Genomic DNA, 24574 nt, shown 5'->3' with positions numbered 1-24574 from the left:
CAGCGTATGTGACGTCACAAAGAGGCGGGGCTTCCATATAAATAGCTGAAGTTTCCAGCCTCGTGTTCAGTCGACTTGCTGACCTTGTAGAGTTCGGACGTGCGATATTTATCTAGAACCCGACAAGCTCTCAGATAGGACAGCGTGGATCTTCTCCCGTTGAGGTGAGTACAGTTTTACACTTGTTTACATCCCAGAAAAGAAGGAAGAATGGAAGATAATTCGAAAATGAAGAACCAAATCAGGACATTAAACCATGAAAAAGAGAAAAATAAGCAGAATATAGATAGAAAACAAGAATAGAGGTACAGAACCAGAATAGAGAAAAAGAACTAGGATAAAGAAAAAGAATTAGAGAAAAAGAACCATAATAGAGATAAAGAACCAGTAAAAAGATAAAGAATGAAAATAGAGAAAATGAACCAGAATAGAGATAAAGAACCAGAACAGAGATAAAGAACTCTACCAGTGATGGAACACTTAGTGAAAGGTAGCCAGAAGTGAAGCTGTTGACTGTGTAGGTGTGGATATTAGTATGATAAGTAGAAATGAGGTTCTTCACATAGAACCATTTGGACATTTGAATGTGTTTGACAAAAATGGCAATTTTTATATGTACAATTCTAGTTATGTTACAGTTTATTGCACTGGTTATTATATTCTGTATTATAGAATCATTATTATTATTATTATTATTATTATTATTGATGTTGTTATCATTATTAGGCCTATTATTGTTATGCTTGATTGTTTAGACAGTGAATGCTTCTAGTAGTGCCCCCTTGTGCAAAATTCTAGTTTGTCAGCAGGAGAAATCGTGGAAACACAAATTTTGTGTCTTATCAAAACAAAAGGCTGCTGTGCAGTTCCCTGATTTCTTGTGTTTTTTTGTGTGTTTTTAAATCTCAGGACAGTCCACCATGGCAGAGGAAGTGCTCCGTAACACAGCAGCAGGTTCTCTCCCAGAACCTGATGACTCTGCTTTGGCCCATTTCCTACAGAGCCTGACTGATCGGTATGTACTCAGCACTGAGTGGTGCAGCCAGGAATTACTCAAATGTACACTGTCAAATACAAACATACAAATATCCAGCACAATGTACAAATGTATTTACAGGTACACAGATATGAAATATACATATGAATGACATTACTATGCATAAGGAATAAAACACATATATGGCATTTATTATGGCTTATCTTCCATTACAGCTATGTTGCTAGCAGGTTAGCTTTCAAATTATTAATGTTATGGTAACAGATCTGAATCCTGATTGGTTAATCCTGGTTCTTTAGCAGCTGGTAGCCAATAAAATGTGATGAAACAAGCTAACAGACATGACATTTCCCTCTAGGGTGGTTAAATAGACAAGACTCAATAATGATGAATTTGTGTACTTTTATGATCGTCACTTTAGTGCAAAAGTCGCTGTCTCTGTTACATCAGCACTAAATGGCTGTTCTGCATTATCTTTTATCTTTCAGGCAACTACAAGTCATACTTGGTGGGATGCATCAAATGGTGAGCTTTTATAATTCAAATACAATTCATTTATATTTTTATTTTAATATCATTATTGTGAAATCCCAGCAGATGAACCCTGTAAGGCAATGCTAGTGATGACTAATCCTGTCAATATGTTCTTTTACTTGTAGTTTACGAGGGACGAAATCACCATAATGAACATGGCCATTGAGAAGATCGTGACCACAGTATCACAGAAGGTCATCATTCCAACAACTTGTGAAGTTCTGAATATGGATGCCAGTTCGCTTTTCCTTGCGAGACCAGGATCCTCAAATCGTTCTTTGGAGTCAGTCACCAAAGAAGTTCTGAACACCATTGTGAAGACCATCATTGACGCTCTTGATGATTCTCACATGCTTGAGCTTCATAGAAATGTGACAGAAAAGACTGAGCTCCTGGCGTCTTCCTGTGGGTCAGTTGAGCGCCGTAATTCGTCACTGTCTGTTGAGCCCAGTGCTGAGAGCTTGACATCCAAAGACCAGGCACAACTTGAGGAATGTGCTAAAGATGTGATTCTTGAGGTTTACACCATCTATCAGGCCAAAGAACTGAAGAGTGCATTGGATTTGTCTTGCCCTCCAAAGATGTGCGTCAGAGATTTTGCAGAATGCTTGCTATCAGAGCTGGGTGACATGAAAACGTCCTCTCAGAGTTCATCGATCAGTAATGATATCAGCTCTGATCCAGCCTGTGGTGGAAGTGACAGCATGGCTGATAAAGCACTCAAAAGAGCTAAGTCCTGTCATAGAATCCCCAGCCTTATGAAACTGACCAATATGGCTTGCAAGATGGAGACTTCCGTTCCTGGACAAACTCTGAGGAACGCATCCTTGTATGCCAAAATCTTTGTGGATGAGCTGTTAGTCCACCTGGACTCATTTACAAAGTCCGAGGTATCTGAGGATGCTCGGTCAGTACTTGGACAATGTACCTCTGATACATCTCTCATATCAGAGTTGCTTGTAGACCATTTAATGGCATACATCCAAGAGGTGTCAGGTTCATCTTTCGGAGACCGCATACCTGCCACTACTCTGGATTGTCGGGTACCTTCTTTCTGTCGAAGCTTCTCAGCTAAGAGCTTCCAGAAAATCCAGAGTGAGGATACTCGGATCAAGGCAGCTCAGGAAGTGAGTAAAATCTTACTCGAGTCTTCAAGCTTCCTTGTGAGTTCTCCACGTTCCCGGCGTGCTCACACAAGCCAAAGACATTGCAGTGTGGAACCAACTCCGTCGGAATGTTTGCTTAAGGCATTCGACCTCGTCGATTCCGTCATTGATGGAATTTGCGAACATCTGGATTCTACAACACCAGATGGTTTGAAAGAAACACGGTCTGAAGCTTTGGGTTGGATGGAATCAGGTGTTGACGCCCCTGAGGAGATTCTGTGGTACACTGCGTGTAGTACTTACAACAGTGCCATGAGACACCTCAGGGATTTTTCTGCAGTGTATCAGCAGAAACCACCTAAGGTCGATCCTTTAGAGATCAGTGTTGGGGGAAGTGTTGGTAAGAAATCACACCTAGAAAGACCATCAGTGATCGATGAACACGAGCCACCTAAGAGCAGAGAGAGGGTTTCAGTGGCCTCTTTACTGGACACCATGATGGCCTCCCTGGGTTTACAGAGCTCAGGTCCTTTTAACTCTCTTGAGGAGTTATCTGCAGCAGCAGAAAGAGTGGAGGACCTGTTTTCGACCGCAGCCCCTCAGGAGTTGGCCAACATGGTCCGGCTCATACTGACAGACAGATTAAGTTCTCTGAACATGTCAGCATCTGTTCTACAGCACTACCCTTACCTACAACGACCCTTTGCTTCTGACTTTCTTGTTGAATTTGCAGACAAGGCGGTGAAATGTTTGCTCAGGTCATGCATTGCCCCTCGACCAGTTTCTACCACTGCTAATGACATTCCGAGTCTGGTGATGCCCTTCAGAGTCACTCCTGAGAGTTTTGAGATCTCAAGACCCCCATCTGAGGTGTTTTCTGACACAGTGGATCTGTTCTCCGAAGTAATCGTGAACAGTGTGATGGACAAAGTGTCAGCACTGTCCAATCATGAGTTGGATGCTGTGGATTCAAATGCTGAAGAGACACCAGAAAGTGACTCACACAGCTCTGAAGAACTCAATATATCTCCAATCATTTCCATGGATGCTCTCCATTGTTGCGTACATGCAATATTACACAGTGTACAGGAGATTTCATCCACTGGGGTCCATGGATCTCCTCTCTTAATTGATGAGGACCAGGTCCAGAATGTTACCAACATGGTCAAAGGAATTTTATCCCTTTTCACTGCTGTCACAGTGGAAGATGGAGAGCATGCTCTCCAAAAACTTCACCATTCCATCATTGATGCTGTGTATGAAGAGCTTCTTCAGAGAATGAGATCCGAAAATCAGCTCATTGAAGCAGTAAAAGCCCAGAGTGAGCTGTTGGCAGGATCTCTGGCTGTTTCTGTCGTCAGGGCAATTAAGAGTGCAGACCCTAAAGACTTGTACCGTCCTGCATCGGTTGAGTCTGGTTCCTCTCCCTCTATCAAAGAGGAACCTTTGGTCTCCAGCCAGATCACTGATGACGTTTTCGTATCAAGCCAAGTCTCAAGCAGAGGTCTGCTTACGTCGGAAACAAAGGATCATGCCATCCTGGCAACTTGGCTTGTTCTTCGGACTCTGGCGCAGTCAGCAGCAACTTCATCAGACCTAACAAAGGAAGCGAGCTCGAACGATCCGAAAGAGCTGATTGAGAGAATTCTCAGCGAGTTCTCTGCATCCTCTAGTGCTGCAAAGCTGGAGGAAGCTCTAACAGGTACGTTTCTTGAGCTCTTTCAAAGGTTTGGTGAGGAAGGTTCTCTGCAAAAAGCTTTGGACCCTCGAGACTCTGCATTTGATGAGGCCCTGATGACTGCCTTACGGAAGCATCTAGATGCAGATGCTTCAATTGCAGGGCCCGAAACAGAGAGGCCGAAGAACATGAACCTGAAAAAGCTCAAGAACATCTTCAATCTCAAGATGCCAAAGCCCAGCATCTTCAAAAAGGTAAGAATCATTTTAAAGTAGTTTTAATGTTGTGCTATTTTGTCCCAGTAACATTATGTACATCATATTATTAACATGCTGTTATATGCAATATTAATATGAACACTTTGAATTGTGGTGAGACTTAAATGATTACAAGTTTGATGATATGATCAATTTCTCACATCATAGAAATCCAGAAAGGACGATAATGCTGGTCAATCTTCAGATCAGGACCATTTGCAGAGTCGCCGCACTGCTGATATGAGTAAGTTTACATGGTTAATTAAATTCATGTGTAGTTTAGATTTAGTGAAGTTTGAGATAAATGGCAATATAACTTTAAAACAGGCACTACATATTTAGTAAAATAGCCATTTCCATTATTTGATATGCAAACACTGAATGTGAAATCTTCTTTCTGCAGGTGGATCCAAGAGTGTGTCAAAAAAGGAGAAGCCTAGGAGAGCGTCCATTTGTTCCAGGATGTTCTGCTGGTTTAGGAAAATCAGCTGCCTTGGGCCCCTTTAAGCTCATTCATTTCCATTAAGATCTTCATAATCTCTCTTCGTGCTCCCGTCAGGCCGAATCCTGCCAGAACACAAAATCACCTATCACTGTTCTCCTGACGACACCCAGGTTTACTTCACTCTCTCACCAAAAGACTGTGGTCCCATAGATACTTTGTGTCGGTGCTCAGAGCAAATCCAGTCGACCAGAGGAGGATGGGTTCCCCTTTTGAGTCTTGGTTCCTCTCAAGGTTTCTCCCTCTTGCTCTTAGGGAGTTTTTCCTTGCCACCGTCGCCCTCGGCTTGCTCATCAGGGGCTCGGACCTGGATTTTCTCTGAACCTGCTTTGTGACGCTCGTTGTAAAATGTGCTGTAGAAACAGATCTTAAAATGAGTTAAAGGATCTGTCAACATTTCCTCCAGATAAATCAACACAGAAGTTGTATTACTTGGCAATGAAGAGGAAAGACTGAAGGTCAGTGCAGACTTCAGAGCTCCAGTATCTAAAGACTAAGTCAGAAACCTGGGTGTACCAACGGATCCAAATTAAAGCTTTAATCCAGCCTGAAATTTAGTTTTAAGTTTAAATTCCCCAATCAATGCAGGATGTCAGCCTTCACCTGTTTAATCCTAAAACTCTGTTTCTTTACATAGACTGTATTCAACATGTAGCAGAAACAGTTTTGGCCAAACCAATGAAATATAAAAGTCCTTCTGTGGCTCTAAACCAGCTCGCCTGCTGCTTGAAGCTGGAATCGGCTGCCAGAAGATCTCAGATTTGCCCCTAATTCGTCTTTAAATGTTTAAAGTCAGATTCTTCTTTTTATCTTCTGCATCTTTCATACTTTCCGTTTAGACTTTGCACTTCTTTTCAGTTCATTTTAGTTTTTTGTTTCCCCCTTATTTTATTGTACAGTTTTTGTTTTGTTTTTATTCATCACTTTGTAAAGCACTTTGAACTGCCCTTTTAAAATAAACGTGTAGTAAATAAATTTGCCTCCTGAAATCTTAATTAAACCTTCAAAATCATGATTGACATGAGGAGAAAAGGTTTTTACCTTCTGTTTACATCAAAACTAACTGTCAAAAACAGAGTCATATGCAATTTGGGTCTGTCTGTCTGTCTATTTATCTATCTATATATGTATTTATCTGTCTATCTATATATCTATCAATCTATCTATCTGCCTATATGTCTATCTCTCTGTCTATACATCTATCTATTTATTTCTCTATTTGTTTGTCTTTGTCTTTCTGTCTAACTATATATGTGTATCTATCTGTCTGCCTTACTGTCTGTCTGTCTATCTATCTATCTATCTATCTATATGTCTGTCTGTCTATCTGTCTGTCTGTCTATCTGTCTGTCTGTCTGTCTGTCTTGCAGATGTATTGAGTCAGAGGCAAAAAACAGCAGCTCCTCCTCTTTGATCTTATTCTAAAGAGCTGCTGCGTCTGTTTAGTAAATCACGACACTTTTAACTCCAGAAGAGTTTTTGTGACACAGAACATCAATAACAATAAATCTGCACCAAAATCTGTTCAACATACAGTCATAGAATCACAAACGTGCCAGTCGCTCATAAACACGGTGATGTTTAATGCAGAAACCTTTAGCCAGTGTTGTATCAGATGTGGCCTACAGGCAGACACGCCCCCTCACAGTCAAATAAACAGTGACAGAAACAGATAAAGGACTAAACATGTAGAATCAAGAACACAGGAAAGATGAGAAGATTAATAATCATATATCCAGTAAATATACAGTTACTGTCTGTTACATTAGCAATAAAACGGCTTTTCTGCATTTTTCATCCTTTAGGCAACTACAAGTGATGCAGGACGGAACTAACAAAACACTGAATTTCTATATGAACGTTATTATGGTTGAGGTGAAATCACAGCAGATGAACCCTGTAAAACAACACTAGTGTCGACTAAGTGCTGACGGTGTTTTGCTTGTAGATACAAGGAGGAGGTTCTTAACCCTTATGTGGTGTTGAGGTCTGTGGGACCCATTTTCAATCTTTACCAAAGGAAAAAATTATGTGATTTATTTATTATTTCAACCTCAGATTCTTGGCCTTTGTTCATTTTCTGTGAAGAACATATAAAATAACCCATTTTGAGTGTCTTCACACTGTTCACCCCCCACACATTTATATTCCACATGTGGTGTTGGGCTGAACCCACGGGGAGTAAAAGTGTAGAGGTGCTGTGTCCTTCATTCTGTTCTTCTCCTACATGGCCTGCTGTTAGTGTGTGTCTGTGTGTGTATGTGATTGTATATACATATATATATGTGTGTGTGTGTGTGTGTGTGTGTGTGTGTGTTAAAATCCCTCCCCACCTCCCCGTCCTCTCTCTCTCTCTCTCCGTCTCCCTCCCTCTCTCTCTTCTGAGTCAACTCAAACAAAGAAACAAAGAAACACCTACCTTGTGCTTCCACTCACTGGCCACTTTATTAGAAACAGCCACATTGCACTTCCACTCACTTGTCACTTTATTAGAAACACGCACCTTTTGCTTCCACTCACTGGCCACTTTATTAGAAACACCCACATTGCGCTTCCACTCACTGGCCACTTTATTAGAAACACCTACCTTGTACTTCCACTCACTGGCCACTTTATTAGAAACACCTACCTTGTGCTTCCACTCATTGGCCACTTTATTAGAAACACCCACATTGCACTTTCATTCATTGGCCACTTTATTAGAAACACCTACCTTGCGCTTCCACTCATTGGCCACTTTATTAGAAACACCCACATTGCACTTCCACTCACTGACCACTTTATTAGAAACACCCTAATGAACAGTGAGCGTCTACAACATGCACTAAACCATTTGACTGACACTGAAACTCCAGTGCTGCATGTATATTAACGCTGTGCTGTCTATTATACTTTCATTGTACGTAATTCATCCACTAGATGGCGACATGTAATGTCAGTGTACAGCAGGAGTGGTAACTCAGACACACAAAGTAAGAACTAGTAGAAAACTGAAGACCTGTCAGTCATTATTTGGAAGTGCTTTGTCTGATCAGATGTAAATGAACGGTAACCAATCAGCATGTGAAGCTAACGGTCATTTCACCATTCTGTATTTCACCAATGGAAAGTTTTTAACATTGAATACTGTTCACACGAGCTCTGAACTCATCACAAAGGGGCTCAGTTACAAACCTCACCCTGCATGAATGGATTAGAAACTACTATTAAGGCCAAAAGTGTCAATCTATCATAAAACAACATTTCATTCCAATGTGTTATCACAAAAACTATCATAAAACAGTGTCTCAGGTATCAGGCAGTGTGTTCATAGCTTTCTGTGAGGGAGCTTTTAGAGGCGGACATCTGGTTCCTATCACCACCACTGTGAACAGTTCTGATTCAAACAGAACATTTCACACAAAACCACGCTGATTTTATGCAACTGAGAAAGGAAAATTCTAACTGAAGTTTCATTCTTAGTGTGTAAACGGTTTGCTAAGATGCTCATTTTCATTTGAAAATGAAGTACAATATTCTCAGAGCTTTATATTTAATTACACTGATCTGCATTCACAATCACTCCAGCTGCTTTCCTGATACGTTTAATCTGCAATGAGAAACTGTCGAACACTAAAAAGACGCGAGGCTGAAGTCAGTTTCTCGTTCGCCAGCTTCGTGTTTGAATTTTCCCGTTCCACCTTAAATGGTGCCTACTACATCAGAATGTAACTGCTGCACCACTTAAGATGAACAAGAAGCTGGTGAGTGAGAAGCGACTTCAAAAGGGCTCATTGTTGAATTTTGTTCTTATTTACATTTTGCACAGCATCTAAACCTTTTTGGAAATGGGGTTGTTTGTGTATATATATACACACATGCTATACTTCGAAAACTATTCGCTCGTCTGCCTTCACACGCATATGAAATTCAGTGAGGTCCCATTCTTAATCCATAGGGTTTAATATGATGTCCGCCCACCCTTTGCAGCTATAACAGCTTCAACTCTTCTGGGAAGGCTTTCCACAAGGGTTAGGAGTGTTTATGGGAATTTTTGACCATTCTTCCTGAAGCGCATTTGTGAGGTCAGACACTGATGTTGGACGAGAAGGCCCGGCTCCCAGTCTCCCCTCTAATTCATCCCAAAGGTGTTCTATCGGGTTGAGGTCAGGACTCTGTGCAGGCCAGTCAAGTTCTTCCACACCAAACTCGCTCATCCATGTCTTTATGGACCTTGCTTTGTGCACTGGTGGGCAGTCATGTTGGAACAGGAAGGGGCCGTCCCCAAACATCAGGAGATTTGCACACAATATAAAAGACAACAGGCATTTTCAAATTATCCCAAAAAACAAAAATGGAGACACAAGGTTTTGTACCGACAGCACATGGAAGTTCACTGGTGGTTCTAGACAGTAAATAAGCCCCTGGTTCCTATCACCATCACCCACCACTGTAAAGAAATCTGACACTGAAGTTTCTCTACAGTGAACCGCTTCACATCAAACCACTGTGACTGACTTTGTTTACATCTCAGTGATTGAATTATGCATAAATCTAAAATTTGGTGGATCTTCCCTTTAATGACTGACTAATACAGTGAAGCTGTAGAACATGCAGGCGCTGTTTCAGCCTCACCAGGTTCACTAAGTGTAGTCAGTGCGGTTAAACAGCTCCACCTAGTGGAAATGTTTGGAACTGATTAGTTTCATTAGCCAAAGTAACAGCAGCCACCAATGTACCCTTATCATTATACTACACCCTCACAAAAGATGGTTCTTCAAGGGTTCTTTAGTAAAGAAAATGGTTGTATATAGAACCATGAACACTCAAAGAACCCTCTGCATGATTAAAGGGTTCTTTGTATTGTGAAATAGTTCTTCAGACTGATGGAGAACGTGCTGAATATGGTTCTATATAGAACCAGAGCTTGACATTGTTACAGTAGAACAACTCTTTTGGGTGCTATATAGAACCCTTTTCAAAAAGGTTCTACATAGAACCATGTACTACTCATTCTCCATCAATCTGAAGAACGCTTTAATGATGCAAAAAGGGTTCTTCTATTCTTACAAGCTTGACATTGCCACAGTAGAACCCTTTTGGGTGCTATATAGAACCCTTTACATAAAGTTTCTACATAGAACCATCTTCAGCACATCCTCCATCAATCTGAAGAACGCTTTAACGATGCAAGAAGGGTTCCTCTATAGTTACAAGCTTGATCTCAGCACAGTAGAAGAACCCTTTTGGGTGCTATATAGAACTCTTTACTGACATTTTCTACATAGAACCATCTTCAACACATTCTCCATCAATCTGAAGAACCTTTAACAATGCAAAGAACTCTTAAACATGCAAAGTTTCACACTTAACAATAACACACTCAGACACTAGAGCGCTCTTAAAAACGATGGTTCTTCAAGGTTCTTTCGTAAAGAAAATGGTTCTATATAGAACCTTGAACACTCAAATAACCTGCATGATTAAAGGGTCTTTGCATCATGGATGGTGATTGATGGAGACTGCTGTGCTGTATAAGGTTCTATATTAAACGTTTGTCAAAGGTTCTTCAATCATTACAAGCTTGACATCATAACAATAGAACCCTTTTTTGTGCTGTATAGAACCACTTTGAAAAAGGTTTTATGTAGACCCATATACAACACATTCTCCATCAGTCTAAAGAACCCTTTATTGATTCAAAGAACACTTCAGTTATACAAAGGGAGTGTTTATGGTTCTGTACAGAACCATTTTCTTTACTAAAGAGCTCTTGAAGAACCATCCTTTTTAAGGGTGTTGTAACAATGGAAGACATTGTTTGGGTGCTTTATAGAACCCATTTTAAAAAGGTTCTATATAAAACTATCTATAGCACATTCATGCACATTCTCCATCAATCTAAAGAACCCTTTAATGATGCACAGAACGTTTCAATAATACAAAGAGTTCTTTGAGTGTTTATGGTTCTATATAGAACCTTTTTGAAAAGGGTTCTTCTGTTGTTACAAGCTTGACATCACCACAGTAGAAGAACATTTTTGGGTGCTATTTAGAACCCTTTTCAAAAAGGTTCTTTATAGATCTACCACACATTCTCCATCAATCTGAAGAACCTTTAACAATGCAATGATCACACAAAGGGTTCTTTGTTTATGGTTCTATATAGAACAGTTTTCTTAACTAAAGAACTCTTGAAGAATCACAATTAAAGAAGTCTTTGTATCATGAAAGGGTTCTTCAGACTGATGGACAGTGTGCTGTAGATGGTTCTACATAGAACCTTTTTGAAAAGGGTTTTATATAGCACCAAAAAGGGTTCTTTTGTTGTTACGATGTCAAGCCTGTAATGATAGAAGAACCCTTTTTGGTGCTATATAAAACCCTTTTCAAAAAGGTTCTATGTAGAACCTTCTACAGCACACTGTCCATCAATCTGAAGAACGCTTTATTGATGCAACGAATGCACCAACTATACAAAGGGTTCTTTGAGTGTTCATGGTTCCATGTAGCACAATTTTCTTTACTAAAGAACTCTTGAAGAACCATCATTTGTAAGAGTGTTGTAACAATAGAAGAACCTTTTTGGGTGCCATATAGAACCCTTTTCAAAAAGTTTCTATGTAGAACCATCTAGAGCACATTCATGCACATTCTCCATCAACCTGAAGAACCCTTTAATGACGCACAGAACGCTTCAATTATACGAAGGGTTCTTTGTTTATGGTTCTATGAAGAACCTTTTTATTTAAAAACCCTTGAAGAACCATCTTTTAAGTGTGAAAATGAATTTAATCATTTTTAAATTTCAGTTTGAGCACAAACGTGAAAAAATGTATCAAACCGATCAAACCATACAGATAAATACGTTTTATCACTTAATTGATCATATAAATCTGGTCATTTGGTCAAACGTGAGTATCGATTTTTAACAAAGCAACATCTAAAATATTGTGAATAAAAGTGAAAATGATATTTAAACAGATATTCATTCAAGGCAGTTATACAAACTACACAAACAGTCAGAAAAGGTTCTGTGGCTTTATTATTATTACAGTGTGGAATTTAAGAAACTAAATTCCTTTTCATACAAAATTTGGGTTTGAATGGATTAACAAGTAGCTACATGGTTCAAAACCACAGCTAATCAATCTATGAGAACAATAATAGAACCAAAATATTAAGAACCAAAGTAATGTTAATGTGTCATCATGTGTGCTGATGCGGCCCCAGTGAGTATTTACAGGTCTGGGCCGAGTGTACGTTACATTTGGCATCTGGAGAGTCGGCAAAAGGAGCTCGGACCAGCTCCCATATGTGCTCGGGCCCATGCATGCAGGCTGCTGATTATGGATACATCTCAAATGGCTTCCTGCTCCCTGCGTAGTGCACTATGTAGGTCTTGAAATAACGGCTCCTGAAACCAAACAGGGCATAATATGTCTAACAAAGAGCGCATGGATTCAGTCCGGTGTGAATTCCCTGGACAGCTATTTAGATGAAGAAGTCAGAGTTTCTTAAATGACGTAGTGCACTAACTATATAGGGAGTAAGATCCCATTTGAGACTCAGCCTGTCTCGGCAATATCGCAGTAAGTCCACTATTTACAGTGTTTATTTATTAAGAAACAAACACTGCAATGTTGTATTTTATTGTAATTAAATGTGGTAAATTAAGGATTTCTATTTGGAAAAGCTTCATTTATTCACTGCTTACACTAAAATATCACTGATGACGTGTCAATTGGCGCGAAAACGTAGATGTGAGTTATATAAGAGCCCACCTTCCCTGGACTTCTCCCTTTCCAGCTGGACTTCAGCAGAGGCTGCTTCGCTTCCAGTGAGTTTAATTATGTGTTTGGCAGAACCTGAGTTAAAATGACTTTAGAGTAGCCTAAACAGTTTCCAGTAGCGATCTAATATTAACACAGATGAATAAAAAGCTTTGTATTGAAAGGGAGCTAGCTAACTTAAGCCCTTTGAATAGTGTATAGCTGTTCGTTAGCTGGTTGGCGTTATCCACACACTGCAGCGCGATTTCTGTAAATACTTGCTTTAAACGGTTTCTACTTTATTTATAAGGACCATCACACCGAATTTCGCTAGCTAACGTTGCCATAATGGCGCGAAAACGCATCAATTTTGTGTTCCCGGGCGTTTTACAGTGAAGCTAATGTTAGCTAGGTAGCTAAGCTAAAATCAGCTTGAAGTGAACTAACTTACAGTGCACAGCATCATTAGCTCCTTCAGCCTTCCATCTAGTTATTACACATTTATTAATGTTCGTTTATATTTCCGCACTGAAAGATTAATTCATGTAGGACAACTTTTATCTGTTATAACTAGCTAGCTAGCTTAGCTGTTCCTAGCTAGCTTAGCATCACAGGGCAGGTCCCCCGAATTATCTTGTGCCATAAATAAAAAACCTGCTTAATTTGTTGGTTTGTGAGTGTCGAAAAAGAACTGCTAGACATTTGAATGCTTTCTGTGTTCACGGATGATGATTTTGTTCTTGTTTTTTTACAGGCTGGAAAACGCAGAGTGGGGTAAGGTGAGGCTTTTTATATGTTATATTTATTTATATATATTTATATATAAAATGAAGAGGATGCTCCAACTGTGATGGTGGGAAAGCGATTGTAAAGCTTCTCCAGCAGGGGACGCTGTTAACCCACAAGAAACAGCCACGAACCCCAGCAGGCTGTAACCAACACGCGTGTTTGCGGTAATAAAGGCGGGACTTAACGATTTTCGTTAAAACAGTTAATGTTTAATAAAGTAAATAAACACAAACTAGAGTAGAAAGTAGGTTAAAGCAGATAATGTGAAGATTTTTAGATATCACCCAAGTCTACAATATTATTTAATATTTGATTTTTTAAAAGATTTTAAATAAATCATTTAATATTAACAGCATGTCAGCTAAAGATACAGGTCTAAGCAGCTGCAGACCATGTTTTTCACTTATCAGCTGCTGTTCAAACTGAACATGTCTGCTGATTAGCGCAGGAGAGCGGAGGAAACAAACAACATTTTTCTAAAACAGTTATTGAAATTGTGTGTGTATACTTCATTAAGTACACGTACTTGAATCTACACTCATTGTCCATTTTATCAGCTCCCATATTGATATAGAAGCGTATCAGTAGCAAAACTATAATGAAAATGTTGTATGTAAAATGGCAATTTATTTGTGTGTTTGCAGTTTCCCATGCATATATGCAATGCTGGGCTCAAAATAAAAATTCAGATTCAGTTAAGCCAGATTAGTTTGTCGTATGGTACACTAGTATTGACGTTACATTTACACCAAGATTCAGATGTTTTATGAGTAGCTTTATTTAAATTATGATGTATTTCTAGAGGTGTTTAGTTATGTTTCATATAATTGTGCAACTTTGGAGTCAGAATGAAAATTACTATAATTTTATGCATTTAAACTGTTTAATAATGCTTCAACTAGCACTTCAACTTGGAACTGTTGTCAGAGCCCCATGCCTGCTCACAGGTTAGTGCAGAGCCCCACACCTATCCACAGCTTAGAGCAGAACCCCACACCTATCCACAGCTTAGAGCAGAGCCCCACACCTATCCACAGCTTAGTGCAGAGCCCCACACCTATCCACAGCTTAGAGCAGAACCCCACACCTATCCACAGCTTAGTGCAGAGCCCCACACCTATCCACAGCTTAGAGCAGAACCCCACACCTATCCACAGCTTAGTGCAGAACCCCACACCTATCCACAGCTTAATGCAGAGCCCCACACCTATCCACAGCTTAGTGCAGAGCCCCACACCCATCCACAGCTTAGTGCTGAGCCCCACACCTATCCACAGCTTAGTGCAGAGCCCCACACCTATCCACAGCTTAATGCAGAGCCCCACACCTATCTACAGCTTAATCCAGAGCCCCACACCTATCCACAGCTTAAGCTGAGCCCCACACCCATCCACTAATGCGAGCCCCACACTATCCACAGCTTAATGCTGAGCCCGGACGTGGGCCCATGAAATGAATACCAGCTGACGGTACTCGGCCCGAATGTGAGCCTTGAGAATTGGGCCTAGATTTAAACCGAGTCTGGGCCGATGAGATTCAGGCATGGCATGCGGCATTTGGGCCAGAAGTGGCCCGACTGATTTTTGCTATTTGGGTCAATATGTAACTATGCCTGGCTAACTAGCTAAGCTAACGTTAGCTCTCCTAACTGACTAAACTGAGTAAACAAGGCTGAAACCACCTTCCTAGCTAAGGTGACTCGAATTTTCCCGTTCCACCTTAAATAGTGCAGCAGTTCCATTCTGCCCACTTAAACTGGCCTCACGCACCAGAGTGTAACTGCTGCACCATTTAAGGTGGAACGAGAAGTAGTAAATATGTAAGGGGGCGGTGGAGATCGTATCTGCAGTGTTAGAAAATAAAAGCATCTCACAGTGAGAGCAGCGTTTAACAGTATAAATACATGTAGCGCCATTATGCGAGTAGTGAGCTCTGCTGTCTGACACAGCCGCCTAACACGATATACACTGTAGAAATGCAGGCTGTGTCTCAAATTGCTTCATGCTCCCTCTGTAGTGCATGTCAGACGATGGAATCTACACCGAAATAGTGAATTATATGCCCAATAAGAAGTCGTGCAGCCTGTGGCTGAATCCCAAATGGCTCTCTGTTTTACATACAGCGCCCTGTTTGGATGTAGAAGCCATTATTATGTGAGCTACGTAGTGCACTAGATAGGGTGTAGGGAGCGATTTGAGACGGAACTAAAAAGAGAATGCGCTCGTTCGTCCCGCTGAAAGGCTGGAGTCTGTTTGTGTCTTATCAAAACAAAAGGCTGCTGTGGGCCGAAGTTGGTGTGACGGTTTAATCTGGTAGGTTTAGCTGCAGTTCAGTTCCCTGATTTCTTGTGTTTTTTGTGTGTTTTTAAATCTCAGGACAGTCCACCATGGCAGAGGAAGCGCTCCGTAACGCAGCAGCAGGTTCTCTCCCAGAACCTGATGACTCTGCTTTGGCCCATTTCCTACAGAGCCTGACTGATCGGTATGTACTCAGCACTGAGTGGTGCAGCCAGGAATTACTCAAATGTACACTGTCAAATACAAACATACAAATATCCAGCACAATGTACAAATGTATATACAGGTACACAGATATGAAATATACATGTGAATGACATTACTACGCATAAGGAATAAAACACATATATGGCATTTATTATGGCTTATCTTCCATTACAGCTGTGTTGCTAGCAGGTTAGCTTTCAAATTATTAATGTTATGGTAACAGATCTGAATCCTGATTGGTTAATCCTGATTCTTTAGCAGCTGGTAGCCAATAAAATGTGATGAAACAAGCTAACCGACATGACATTTCCCTCTAGGGTGGTTAAATAGACAAGACTCAATAATGATGAATCTGTTGACATTTATGATCATTTTAGTGCAAAAGTCGCTGTCTCTGTTACATCAGCACTAAATGGCTGTTCTGCATTATCTTTTATCTTTCAGGCAACTACAAGTCATACTTGGTGGGATGCATCAAATGGTGAGCTTTTATAATTCAAATACAATTAATTTATATTTTTATTTTAATATCAATATTGTGAAATCCCAGCAGATGAACCCTGTAAGACAATGCTAGTGATGACTAATCCTGTCAATATGTTCTTTTACTTGTAGTTTACAAGGGATGAAATCACCATAATGAACATGGCCATTGAGAAGATCGTGACCACAGTATCACAGAAGGTCATCATTCCAACAACTTGTGAAGCCAAAGAACTCAAGAGTGCGTCAGATTTGTCTTGCCCTCCAAAGATGTGCGTCAGAGATTTTGCTGAATGTTTATTATCAGAGCTGGGTGACACGACAACGTCCTCTCAGAGTTCATCCTAGCGACAGAGACTGCGAGCGACAGAGAGCAGCGTACCTTCGAACTTCAGATCGGTCAGCGTTCAAACTTTACTTGAAAATTACTTGCGAATTCTGCAGTGAGCAGGCCCTTAACCCCCTCACGCCTCTCCCTCTTATTTTTGTCTTCTCCCTCTCTTTCTCTGTCTCTCTCACAGATACTTCCTCAGCCCATCCACCATGGCGTCCAAGAACGAGCCCTCCAGACCCTGAGCTCAGAGTGGGCCCAGCTGGACCGGCAGATCACTGCCCTCCTAAATAAACAGGATGAGCTCCTTCAGCGGAATTCGATGCTTGAAGCCGCCCGGGAAGTTTCCCCCTCTGTGATTGTTCCAGCCTCGTCTTTCCGCATGCCGGGAGACGCCATTCTCACGCCAGCCCCACATGGACCCTGGGAACGCCAGCGCCACAGAGGGCCTTGCAGACCAGCTGATCTTCACCTCCTGCAACCGTTTCGCCGCCCTCAGTTCACCGCCTACACCCTCACCTACGTCTCGGGCCTCCTGGCCGCCTGCCCCAGCGCCTCGTCCCTCAACACAGGACTCTTTACGTTATCGGTAGTTCTGTTGTCCGCCACATAAAAGTAAAGGTTAAAAATACCCATGCCACTGTCTCTTGTCTTCCAGGTGCACGTGTTGTAGACATAGCCAAGCGTCTCCCCTCGGCTCTCAGCAGACGCAACGCCTTCGGGGCCGTGGTTATCCATGTCGGGACCAACGACATCCTCGACCGACGTAGTGAGGTCCTGAAGGAGCACTAGGATCGTCATTTCCGGACCGCTTCCCACGTACAGGAGGGGATCCGAGCGCTTCAGCAGGCTCTTCGCGCTGCAGTCCTGGCTCCGCTGTTGGTGCGCCTTCAACGGCTTGGGCTACTTGGACGACTGGGCCTCGGAACATCGAGAGGGCCATCCACTGACTACACAGCGAAGGCCACGTAAGTTGCACCAAAAATAGAAACGCTACAGCTTATAATGCTAGTGTTAGTACTGAAAATAAGACGATTACTAGCACTTATACTGTAAATAAGGCAAGTGCTGATAAAAATACTTATTCTATAATTACAAATGCTCATAGGTTTCTCCCAATTGAGACGGTGTCTGTTCCCCGAATAAAACAAAGCATCAAAAAGCCTCGAAATGTTTGCTCTAGTAACTTTAATATCAGACCAGTTGTACCACTCTGCAATGACCGCACCTTTGGTCTAAAACTAGGTCTGCTTAATATAAGATCTCTCACACCTAAAGCCGTCATTGTTAATGAAATTATTACTGATCACCACTTTGATGCTCTGTGTCTAACAGAGACGTGGATTAGACCTGAAGAGTACTTAGCTTTAAATGAATCCATAGCATAGGTGGAGGCATAGCAACCATTTACACCAATACTTTAAGAATAAACCAGAAAGCAGACCGTAGTTTCTCTTCCTTTGAAATTCAGTTTCTTAATGTTAGCAATTGAGGAACAAATGAGAGCTCATTTTCGCTCATCATAATCTACAGGCCACCGGGGCCTTACTCTGAGTTTTTACAGGAATTTACTGACCTGTTATCTAGTTTAGCATAACAATAACAATCTCGATTAAAGTAATAATTGTTGGAGATTTTAATATCCACATAGACAAACCACAGGATCCGCTAAGTAAGGCATTTGTATCTATTTTAGACTGTTTTGGCTTCACTCAAAATATTATGGGGCCTACTCACTACTGTAACCACACTCTAGACTTAATATTGACCTTAGGTATAGACATGAAGCATTTGGCCATCCTTCTCCAGACCACAGCAGTGTCAGATCACTACTTAATCTCATATGAAATCAGTTTTAGTCGTAATATATATTCATCCACACGCTATAGTGTTAAACGTACTATAACATCGTTTACACCTAATAGCTTTATTGAAAACCTTCCAGATCTATTGTCCTTAATTAGTTGTCTGTCTGAACCTAATGAATTAGATATGCTGACTAAATGTTTGGAAGACACTTTTCGCTCTACTTTAGATAATGTGGCTCCAATAAAAAGTAAAAGAATAAGGCAGAAAAGGCTCGCTCCATGGTACAATGACCATACTCGAGCTATGAAACAGACTATCAGGCGATTAGAGTGTAAATGGCATCAGACTAAACTTGAGGTTTTCCAGTCTGCCTGGAAGGAGAGTCTTATAGACTATAGAAAAGCACTAAAGTCAGCACGTTCAGCCTATCTCTCGTCAATGATTGAAAATAACAAGAATAATCCTAGGCTACTATTCAGTACTATCTCTAAATTGACTAATAATCAAGCAACTACTGAAGCCCAGATACCGTCAGCCTACAGCAGCATTAACTTCATGAACTTCTTCAGTAATAAAATTCAATCGATTAGGCACCAAATTCAAAATGCGCAGCTAACAAGTGCAGTGTCCTATAAACCTAATCTAGATCTAGAGTGCAGTATAACCACTACAGAGACGCTGGAGTCTTTTACTTTACTCCAACGAACAGAGCTTGTCCAAATTATTTCAGCCTCGGCTGTGTTCCAAAATCTCAAAATTAGGTGTAATTAAACCCCTAATAAAGAAACCTAGTCTTGACCCCTCTGAGTTATCAAACTATAGACTTATTTCAAATCTTCCCTTTTTATCAAAAATTTTAGAGAAAGCCGTGGCAAAACAATGATGTTCCCATCTGCATAGAAGTAATATACATGAAAAATTTCAGTCTGGCTTCAGGCCTCACCATAGTACTGAAACAGCGTTAGTGAAAATTGTAAATGATCTTTTATTATCCGCTGACAAAGGAAACATATCCTTACTGGTTTTACTCGATCTTAGTGCAGCTTTTGACACAATAGACCATTCCATTCTATTAGACAGGCTTGAGAAACTAGTAGGAGTGACAGGTAAAGCTTTCGTGGTTCAGATCTTACCTTAGTGATGCTTTGAGTTTGTTAATGTAAATGGTGAACCAATGGTGAACTTCCTCTTACTAAATTCGGACAAAACAGAAGTTCTTCTTCTTGGTCCAAAAGCTGCCAGGAATAATCTGCCTACGTTTACTCTTAATCTCGATAGTTTCTCAGTTGCACCAGGCACATCTGTAAAAAGCCTTGGTGTCACGATCGATCCCGATCTGGCCTTCGATGAGCATATTACCATTATTACCAGAATAGCTTTCCTCCACCTGCGTAACATCGCTAAATTAAGAAATGCACTGTCGCTACAGGATGCAGAAACGTTCGTTCACGCCTTTATCACATCCAGGTTAGATTACTGTAACGCTCTGCTTTCTCACCAAAACCAGGAAATTTGACCACATTAGCCCAATTTTGTGTACCTTACATTGGTTGCCAGTTAAATTCCACATTGAGTACAAAATTCTTCTACTGACATATAAAGCTTTGAATGGCCTTGCTCCTCAGTACCTCAGTGACCTTATTTCCTATTATCAACCGACACGCCCACTTAGATCACAAGGTGCTGCTCATTATTAGTACCCAGAATAAATAAAGTTACGTCAGGGGGAGGAGCCTTTTCATACAAAGCCCCCCAGCTTTGGAATAACCTACCAGTCTGTGTTCGGGACTCAGACACAGCCTCCATCTTTAAGTCTAGGCTAAAAACGTACCTGTTTAGTCGAGCCTTTGGTTAATTTGTTTTCCTGTTAGAATAAGGCGCAGATCTGTCCTGCGGTAATCTGGGAATGTTGGTACTGAACTAACTATCTGTACCTTCTTTCCTTCGCAGCTCCTCAACCAGCTTCAACCAACGCTAACGGCATTCCAAGTCTGGTGATGCCCTTCAGAGTCACTCCTGAGAGTTTTGAGATCTCAAGACCCCCATCTGAGGTGTTTGCTGACAAAATGGATCTGTTCTCCAAAGTAATGCTGAAGAGACACCAGAAAGTGACTCACACAGCTCTGAAGAACTCAATATATCTCCAATCATTTCCATGGATGCTCTCCATTGTTGCGTACATGCAATATTACACAGTGTACAGGAGATTTCATCCACTGGGGTCCATGGATCTCCTCTCTTAATTGATGAGGACCAGGTCCAGAATGTTATGGGCATGGTCAAAGGAATTGTAGCCCTTTTCACTGCTGTCACAGTGGAAGATGGAGAGCATGCTCTCCAAAAACTTCACCGCTCCATCATTGAAGCTGTGTATGCAGAGCTTCTTCAGAAAATGAGATCTGAAAATCAGCTCATTGAAGAGTAAAAGCCCAGAGTGAGCTGTTGGCAGGATCTCTGGCTGTTTCTATCGTCAGGGCAATTAAGAGTGCAGACCCTAAAGACTTGTACCGTCCTGCATCGGTTGAGTCTGGTTCCTCTCCCACTATCAAAGAGGAACCTTTGGTCTCCAGCCAGACCATTGACAATGTTTTGTTATCAGGCCATGTCTCAAGCAGAGGAGAACATAAATTTGAAGCTCAAGAACATCTTCAATCTCAAGATGCCAAAGCTCAGCATCTTCAAATAGGTAAGAATTATTTTCAAGTAGTTTTAATGTTGTGCTATTTTGTCCCAGTAACATTATGTACATCATATTATTAACATGCTGTTATATGCATTATTAATATTAACACTTTGAATCGTGGTGAGACTTAAATGATTACAAGTTTGATGATATGATCAATTTCTCACATCACAGAAATCCAGAAAGGACGATAACGCTGGTCAATCTTCAGATCAGGACCATTTGCAGAGTCGCTGCACTGCTGATATGAGTAAGTTTACATGGTTAATTAAATTCATGTGTAGTTTAGATTTAGTGAAGTTTGAGATAAATGGCAATATAACTTTAAAACAGGCACTACATATTTAGTAAAATAGCCATTTCCATTATTTGATATGCAAACACTGAATGTGAAATCTTTCTGCAGGTGGATCCAACAGTGTGCCTTCAAAAAAGGAGAAGCCTAGGAGAGCGTCCATTTGTTCCAGGATGTTCTGCTGGTTTAGGAAAATCAGCTGCCTTGGGTCCCTTTAAGCTCATTCATTTCCATTAACCTCTTCATAATCTCTCTTCGTGCTCCCGTCAGGCTGAATCCTGCCAGAACACAAAATCACCTATCACGGTTCTCCTGACGACACCCAGGTTTACTTCACTCTCTCTCAAAAGACTGTGGTCCCATAGATACTTTGTGTCGGTGCTCAGAGCAAATCCAGTCGACCAGAGGAGGATGGGTTCCCCTTTTGAGTCTTGGTTCCTCTCAAGGTTTCTCCCTCTTGCTCTTAGGGAGTTTTTCCTTGCCACCGTCGCCCTCGGCTTGCTCATCAGGGGCTCGGACCTGGATTTTCTCTGAACCTGCTTTGTGACGCTTGTTGTAAAAAGTGCTGTAGAAACAGATCTTGAATTCAACAAAATTCTGCCAAAAACTCACCCAAAGCCGCCTATAATAAATATATGAAATGATCTCTTAAAAACATCAGCCGTCCAAAATTAAGTTTAAATTTAACTTAAAGTTGCAGTTTTTTTGTTCATTTGTTTTGGGTTTTTTATTTCCCCTCCTTTTTTAGCACTTTGGAAAGTTTGAACTGCCCTTTTACAAATAAACATGTAATGAATAAATTTGCCTCCTGAAATCTTAACTAAATCTTCAAATACATGATTTACATGTAGAATAAAGGCTTTTACTCTTTGTTTACATTACAAATGTTTGTTAAATAAAACAGTAATAGGTGATGTGGGTCTATCTATCTATCTATCTGTTAACATGTCTTTTAGTTTCCAATTAAGAGATGATTCTGGGTGAAGGTGTTCATGGTGTAGGGAGCAGGGTGTAGGGCACAGGCTGTATGATGCAGTAAGTAGGGAGCAGGGTGTAGGGCACAGGCTGTATGATGCAGTAAGTAGGGAGCAGGGTGTAGGGCACAGGCTGTATGATGCAGTAAGTAGGGAGCAGGGTGTGGACGTGAACTCTTCCTCATTTTTTCTTTTTTATTTCATTTGACTCGCTTATAAAAGCCACACTTACAAAAAAATCTTACAAAAATCGAAGCCTGTAAAATTAGGCTTTAATACTCATTCAAACACTTTACTGTCCCTCAGGAGGAGCTACACCAGAGTGCCTGCTGATATTTGAAGGAGAGCTCCACTGACTTTTCAAAAGTTCTGCATAATTAAGTGGTTAAGATGTAAACAGAGTCATTCAGAGTGGTTTGGTGTGAAACGCTCTGTTCTAGAGAAACTTGGAGTCAGAGCTGTTCACAGTGGTGGTGATAGGAACCAGACGTCCACCTCTAAAAGCTCCCTCGCAGAAAGTTACTACATGAAATGGTTATGAATTCACTGCCTGATGACCGACACATTATTTTACCTTAGTTTTGAGAAAGTTTTGGCCTAAAATGTCTTGTTAATCCATTCGTGGTGGAGGGATACATGCAGGACGTCGTGAGGCAAAACAGTCCACCCAAAACTTATCATTTTCAGATTTATGACTATTTTCCCAAAATTAACATTCCATATGAACTCAGAAGACTCGTGTAGGTTCACTGGTGGTTTTGAATAGAAATTAAAATGTCTATATTTGTGTTGTAGTCATGGCAACACCTGGTTCCTATCACCACCACTGTAAAGAAACCTGAACCTGAAGCCTCGTTAAGCTTTGACTTTGCAGATCAGTTAAAAGTGCTTTTGTGACTTTTTAAATCAATCAATCAATCAACCAATCAATCAATAAACCTTTATTTTGGCTCAGAAGTGCATTGAGGGTGACCTTCATTTACAGTGTAGCCGAGCAAATTAAACAGAGACTGAAAAAGTTGAAGTGAAATTGATCAACTAGAACGAGTGAAAATCAGCAAAACAAAAAGACGTATAAAACAATAAATACATAAATATTAATGTAATAATAAATAATAACGGCTGAAATAGGAAACAGACAGAACCATTTCTCCATGTAAAGAAACATAAAAGCATTGAAATGGTTCTCTATATAACTCCTGGTTCTAAACAGAACCATTCCCTTTGTTAAAGAATCCTTAAAGAACCATCCTTTTTAAAAGTGTACTTACATAAAAATAGCCGAATAATTTCACTGAATTTTCTCGAAAATTGTTCTAATCGATCATATATGATATAATACTGATGCAGTTGAATCACCTCCTCCAGATTAATGTGCTTCAGTCTGGATAAAGTCCCAGCTGGCATTTCACACCGGATACGTTGTGCTATTAACACTCCCAGCTGGCTAAATATACTCAATTTACTTCTATATGGTTTCTGCATAAATCTGAATCTCTAGAACTACATGTACCTCAACCAAAAGCACAGCATTTGCTCAGATGTAGATTAACATGAACTTTTATTCTGAAATAACAGAACAGAATCCAGACAACAATAACAAGAAAACCAAGTGACCCAAATCCCCAATGAACACAGTACAGCACAGGTGAACACAGCTGAACAATCAACAGTCTGCCACAGTTTTAATGTGCATCATCATCTATTAAGCTAGTATGTAGTGTATCATGCCTTGTAACACAATCTTAAAGCTCACCTGTTTTCACCTGTATGCATGCATGAATTTCAGTGACAACACTAAAAATCATATGGAAACAACTGATTTAATGGTCTTACATAAATATACAGTTCAGGCCTCCAACACTAACAAAATGGAATAGT

General features: G+C 40.6%; 1 protein-coding gene and 1 long non-coding RNA gene across 6 annotated transcripts; both read left to right on the top strand.

The window, feature by feature from the left end:
• Positions 1–888: 888 nt before the first annotated feature.
• Positions 889–1863, top strand: LOC118800091. Its single transcript, XR_005006174.1, has 3 exons — positions 889–1015; positions 1486–1522; positions 1657–1863. It is a non-coding gene; the product is annotated as an uncharacterized LOC118800091 (long non-coding RNA).
• Positions 1864–2076: 213 nt separating this feature from the next.
• Positions 2077–22921, top strand: LOC118800089. 5 transcript variants are annotated; one of them, XR_005006171.1, is made up of 9 exons: positions 11918–12893; positions 13580–13599; positions 15990–16095; positions 16563–16599; positions 16734–17000; positions 17123–17900; positions 20692–21427; positions 21599–21674; positions 21831–22633. XR_005006171.1 is itself a non-coding variant. In XM_036560236.1 (4 exons), exons 1-2 carry the CDS (start codon positions 2113–2115, stop codon positions 21164–21166), a joined length of 1836 nt encoding a protein of 611 aa, XP_036416129.1. In that variant the 5' UTR covers positions 2077–2112; the 3' UTR covers positions 21167–21427; positions 21599–21674; positions 21831–22921. The 5 variants fall into 5 exon arrangements, 1 of the variants encoding a protein (XP_036416129.1); XR_005006170.1 differs by having other exon boundaries at positions 11931–12893; positions 13580–13604; XR_005006172.1 differs by lacking the exons at positions 11918–12893; positions 13580–13599 and adding an exon at positions 13611–13778.
• The last annotated feature ends 1653 nt before the right edge of the window (positions 22922–24574 follow it).

Source organism: Colossoma macropomum, unplaced genomic scaffold (genome assembly GCF_904425465.1).
Source record: "Colossoma macropomum unplaced genomic scaffold, Colossoma_macropomum, whole genome shotgun sequence".
Lineage (NCBI taxonomy): Eukaryota > Metazoa > Chordata > Actinopteri > Characiformes > Serrasalmidae > Colossoma > Colossoma macropomum.
This window is presented reverse-complemented; position numbering and strand designations above follow the sequence as displayed.

Excerpts from the sequence above, each read along its gene's own strand:
- LOC118800089 (XM_036560236.1), top strand. The coding sequence starts at position 2,113 with ATGTGCGTCAGAGATTTTGCAGAATGCTTGCTATCAGAGCTGGGTGAC. Across the intron at positions 3,661-20,878 it reads ACAGCTCTGAAGAACTCAAT|ATATCTCCAATCATTTCCAT; the intron begins ATATCTCCAATC and ends GAAGAACTCAAT.